General features: G+C 47.5%; 2 protein-coding genes across 4 annotated transcripts in view; both read right to left on the reverse strand.

Moving 5' to 3' along the window:
* SEC31B (SEC31 homolog B (S. cerevisiae)) overlaps window positions 1–223 on the reverse strand; it is a 34,900-nt gene extending 34,677 nt beyond the window's left edge. For all 3 annotated transcript variants that reach the window (XM_010567698.1, XM_010567703.1, XM_010567704.1), the window contains exon 1: window positions 148–223. The gene's annotated coding sequence lies outside the window, so the exon portion shown is untranslated. The remainder of the gene's footprint in view (window positions 1–147) is intronic.
* Window positions 224–2,604: 2,381 nt separating this feature from the next.
* The window catches only part of NDUFB8 (NADH dehydrogenase (ubiquinone) 1 beta subcomplex, 8, 19kDa), a 6,208-nt gene continuing 3,464 nt past the window's right edge, over window positions 2,605–5,348 (reverse strand). Inside the window, exons 2-4 of the mRNA XM_010567709.1 lie at window positions 5,296–5,328; window positions 3,529–3,684; window positions 2,605–2,830 (exon numbers count right to left, since the gene is read on the reverse strand). Coding sequence (XP_010566011.1) covers window positions 2,738–2,830; window positions 3,529–3,684; window positions 5,296–5,319 — 273 coding nt within the window. The 5' untranslated portion in view covers window positions 5,320–5,328 and the 3' untranslated portion in view covers window positions 2,605–2,737. The remainder of the gene's footprint in view (window positions 2,831–3,528; window positions 3,685–5,295; window positions 5,329–5,348) is intronic.

Below are 5,348 nucleotides of genomic sequence, written 5' to 3' on the forward strand. Positions count from 1 at the left end.
CCGGCCCGGGGCGGCTCCCGGGCCCCTGCCGCCGGTGGCGGAGCCTGAGGGGCGCGAGGGCCGGGCCAGGAGCAGCCGCCCGCGCCAGGCCGAGCGGCTCAGAGGCGGCGGAGGAGGAGGGAGGGGGAAGCCGCCGGCGGCCCTTACCGGCTCGCTGGCCGTCCCCGCCGCGCCGCCGACCCAAGCCCGAACAGCTCCCGCAGCCGAGCCCTCGCGACGGTGGCCGCCGGGAGCCGAAAAGCCCCCGCCCGCGAAGCACCGCCCGTAGCCCCGCCCATGGCGCCCGCCCCGCCTGCGCAGGCGCCGGCGGGAGCCTTCACAGCTACCGTACGGCCGACGGCCCCGGGGCCGCCGCGTAGGGCGGGAGCCGTCACCGCCGGCGAGGGGGCGGGAGCCCATCCCCTTGCGGGGTCTAGGCTCTAGGCACTACCGGCCCGCGGGTGTGTCCCGAACCGGGGAGGGGGGCGCGGAGAGGCTGCTTTTAGTCTCTCCTGCCCAGGTTCGGGGCGTCCGCGACCGGGGGCCTCAGCAGCGGCCCGGGCTGAGCACGGGGCTCCCAAGCCAGAAGACTGTTGGGCACAGTTCCTGTTTTTAAGATACTTGAATACGCTCCATCCACTAGTCCGAAATGGTTCATGCTGGAGGGCAAGGAACACCGTAGCTAGAGCTGGGGTCTGCTGCCTCTGAAGTCACCCCTCTCGGAAGAGCTTTGCCTCAGCTACAGATTCAAGCCTTCCTGAGAGGGCACGCAGAGGGAAAGGCACACAGCTTAGGAAAATATATTCCTGAAAGCATTTTAGCTGCCAGGAAGAAAAGCCCCAACAAACGCAGAAGGGCCCAGACCTCCTTCCGTCACCTCTCTCCTGTTTTGAGAAAATCTGCCTACACTACAAACCCCATTTTTAAGGATTTCCGAGCCATGTTCTCTGCCCAACCTATTATGCCTTCCCAATGATGAATAACACCATCAAGTTACCGGTTAGATACAGACTGGGTGTGAAACTCCCCAAAGGAGGAGGCAGCGAACAATGCTGGGGCAGGGCAGCCCTGTGGTATGCAGTACAGTAAGTGGGATGGACTGCAACCTGCCTCTGTGCAACTGCTGCATTATCATTTTACATACACTAAAATAAGGTTCCTGTTACTGCTATGATTGTTTTAATTTTACTTGAAGACTCTTAACAACTCTCACAACATTGTATATAGTGCTGTCACATAACTGCAGTGGATGGCAATTCTTACTCAAGTACTCCTAACAAGTATTTTCCCCTGCATAATACTTTGTAACAGAGTTCATTTTCTAGGTCCCCACAGCTCAAAAAATACTTTAGAAACCCTTCTGGGGCAAAACATCATTGTCCATAATTTAAAAGCAAGCATTTCTGTACCTAAAAGAGAAAGCGACAGCTTACAAAAACCAGGAGGAATGGTGATCATTCAGCACCTCCAAAGAGGTTAGGTTTATTTACATATAAATATTTGTATGTCCTAGCATTCAATCATGTAATTCCCTTGAACATAACACCCTTATAGAAACCCCTACACAGTGATCAAGCTAAGTGTCTTTTACATCTGGGGTTTAAAATCTTTATAGATTGAAAAATCATGAATCACCATCTTCAAACACCTGCTTCTCTTAAGGCACAAAACTATGAGTCATGACAGGGCATGGAAAGCAGAGCACACCATCCAGTTTATAGGAAGCACCCAGAACAGCCCAAGCCCTTAGCCTTCTGTGATCACCCACTCCTGCAGCCAAACAGCACAGTCTAAGACATAGCATAGGGGAGTTGAGAAAACTTCCACTGTAAATCAGTACTGAAGGTACTGTCTCCTCCAGTAACAAAGGGGGGAAAAAACCTTATGTTAAAGGAAGAGTGGAGCCGGACAAATCTAGGACCTTAATAAAATTGTATGTATAACTGTCCCAAGAAAACAGTTGATGAAGCCATAGGAGGTCATACACCCGTGGTTTGCAGAAAGACAGGCAGACTTTGTGGGTCAGGCATAACTCCAACCTTGGTGGATAAGCTCAGGCCACACAGGAGCAACGTGGGCATCCATGCTCTCGGACCACAGCCCAGGCACAGCAGAACAGGTCTGGCCAGAATTGGACTTGCTCATTGGCCTTTTTGTACCACTGCTGCCCACAGCTCTTCTGTCAGCTTCAAGCTATACACTGCAAGGCTCCGTGCCTCACTAGTGCTCCCTACTGGTTGTGCAAGCTTCACTTAAGAGGGCATCTAGACCAGGAAGAGATCAAAGCCAAATCCCAGTGAGGACAGACAGTTATTCACAAGGTATGAGACTTCCAAGCACTGGCACTTGCCAGTCTGATTCTGCCCATCATTTCACATTAAATGATGACACTAGTTCAACTCCAAGCAGCACTTGCAGTAAGCCACTTGATAACAAGCAATATCTGCATAAACAGGCTTAGCTAAGGAATGTTTGTGCACAAAGTACATAAACTAGCAGCAGTCCTAGACTGCACTCAGAACTTTGCCCCGCAGATACTAGCCCATTTAGAGAAAAGGCAAAGGTCATTCAATTTCACTGGCCATTGTTCAGCCTTCTCAAACCAACAGAAGACAACTAGCACAGTAGGTATCATTGATATATTTCACTGGAGTTAGTGGTTGAACATTGAAGAACAAGTGTTATATGCCACAGTGAACGCTAGAGAAGATGCCATCCCCAGCAGAGCTGACACAGGAGAAACAGAGCACTTCAACTTTCAGATTTCATAGTGCGTCACCACTGGTGGCTCTTTATTGGGGTCTCCTCCTCTCTCCAGGTACAGGTCATTGAAGGGATATTGCTTCGGTCCCTACAAGGAGAGATAAAGAGTGGCAAATTCACCACATTCACCAAGCAAATTAAGGGGTAAGAGGAAAATGTCTCATCCCATCCCACCTCCCCAAATCAAGGCTTGTCATTTACAACAAATGTCTATTTCTTAAGTGCTTCAGCAGGAATAGTAGAGTACAAGGGAAGTATATTCAGAGACAGAGTTCTTTTTATAAACCCATGTCCTTTAGCAGAAACATCAAGGTGGTCTTGCATTTGATCTTAACCAACAGTTCATCTCACAGCATGAGGATGATATATTGCAAAAGCTGTTTGTATAGTCAGATATATTTTTCTGAAGTACAATCCAGATCATGAGATATAACTAAAAAACACAGGGCAAGAGAAGAGATAAAGCATCTTCCTCAAGCAGATGCACACACAGAAGGAGAATACCTAAACCAAAGAAGGGATACTGTAAGAAGCATAGCTTAAAATTAGTTCCCCATAAACAGGAACTGCTCATTATGAAACAGAACCTGTGAGCTGAGCCAAGCCAGTCAACAGAACAACTCGGGCTGGATGAGGCTGCAGAACATCCCTTGGCCCATCCCCTGCCAGCAGCAGGGTTTTGCATTCACCTTCATCACTTAGCTTCAGTCAAACCATTCTTAGGGGCATCAGCAGTGACAAGAAACACAGCTAGTTTTCCTCCCTTTACCCAAGTATGCCACTCACCACAGGCCTGTAAGCTGGAAAGATCTCTCCAAGACCAAACATGATCAGCATGGTACTCAAAAAGATAAGGAAGTGTTTGCGCATGGTGTGCCAGGGAACTGGAGTGGGGGATGTATCAACACGGTTCCGAATATACATGTCAAAGTCCCAGTGCATCTAAAGAACAAAAGAAAATGGCTGCACATTTACCAAAAGTGCTCAAGCTGCTTTTATCAAGGGAAGAGGTGCTTTACAACACTCACAAAACTGCCATAAGTTGTTTCATCTTCACCTCGCAGGTGGAGATAAAGCCACAGAGGAGATTAAGTGATTTACCTACAGTCACAGCAAGTTGTCACTTACAGTAAAACTCAGGAGTCCAAATGCCATCCTATACTTATACCAGACAATATGCTTAATTACAGGATAGCAGCAGCTTTTATTTATATACATAATCACTCCACCTTAGATTTGCTCCCCAGCACTGTTGAAAAGGCATGGTACAAATGAGTACCCTCATTTATGGAAGTTCAGTCACACACCCAAACAGAAGGAGCAGTGTTATTTCAAACAAAGCAGCAACTACCTGCCACTTGGAAGGTGGTTCCTCAAAACAGGTAGAGCACCTGCCACTGTTACCACAAGAGCAGGGCTGGTAGCAAGCTAATGCCCTTCCTGATTGAAGCAGAAGGGCATTTAAGCTTCTGCCTTAAAATATACATAGGGAAGTCCCAAGCACGTTCTGCCTATAGTCTCCTTTCACATTAACGAAAGCCGAGAACTCAATTTGCAGCTCAAGTACTGCCTCTAGCTCCCCAGCCTTCCTCTTTGCACACAGAGCCACTGGCTATCAAACCCCGAGAGCCAAACTGAGCAGAATTCGGTTGCCTAAACAGAGGCATCTCCTGACACCTGGGATGCACCAGTATATTCTGCTTGGTCCCCACTGCCAACCCATCTGCAAAGGTACCTATACAAGCCTTCCTGTACCAAGCACGACAGCAACACAGAGTCACTGTGGGTATTTTTCATGTGCTTCTACAGTTATTACAACATGCACTTTACTGTAGTACTCTAGAGCTGTGATGCTCTGGCATGTTTATACTATGATATATTACATACCCATGCTTACATAATCTCTACTTTTAGGAGAGCTCAAGTCAATTACCAAGTTCAGTAATCACAGTTAGATTGCAGTCATTCACAGAAAGACCATGCACTAACTGAAAAGTTACTCCTGACAAGGAGTTTGAGGAACTCAGATTTTGAAAGTTTGAAAGTTAACGTAAGTGCTCTATTCATCCATTTGTCTTAAGGATATCTTGCAAGCTTTCTTCAGAGAAAGCCTCCTTATTTGTATTCTATCCCAAAACAACCTTGGAGTAATAAAGCAGCAATAGCTACTTCCGTTGTACTAAGAGGACTTTACTAAAACAATGGCTTCTTTGCCAAATGATTCTGAACTAAGCTCTCATACTGAGTCAGATCAGGCAAAGAAAATGGATGACACTTTCCTATTCCTACAGAGAAACTTAAGTTTGTAAAGTCTCCCTCCTCAAATGTAATAAGATGTTAACATTCCTCAGAACTTTCAAAATATTTACCCTGATGGCCATAGCCTACATTTCCCTCCAGCTGACTGTCCTGCTTGCATAGGCAACACACACCTGCACTTGGGGATGCAATCACAGAAAAAATTAAACAGAAAGCACTAAGAAGACATGCACATCAGTATTTAATAACAGTAGCATTGATTAGCAGCTTGAAAAGCGCTACTAGCATTCCTACCGGCTCTCCCCAGTTATGCCTCATGTCTGGCTGGGCCCCCCGGGAACCGGGGG

Source organism: Haliaeetus leucocephalus, unplaced genomic scaffold (assembly GCF_000737465.1).
Source record: "Haliaeetus leucocephalus isolate CR32 unplaced genomic scaffold, Haliaeetus_leucocephalus-4.0 Scaffold229, whole genome shotgun sequence".
In the NCBI taxonomy this organism is placed as follows: Eukaryota; Metazoa; Chordata; class Aves; order Accipitriformes; family Accipitridae; genus Haliaeetus; species Haliaeetus leucocephalus.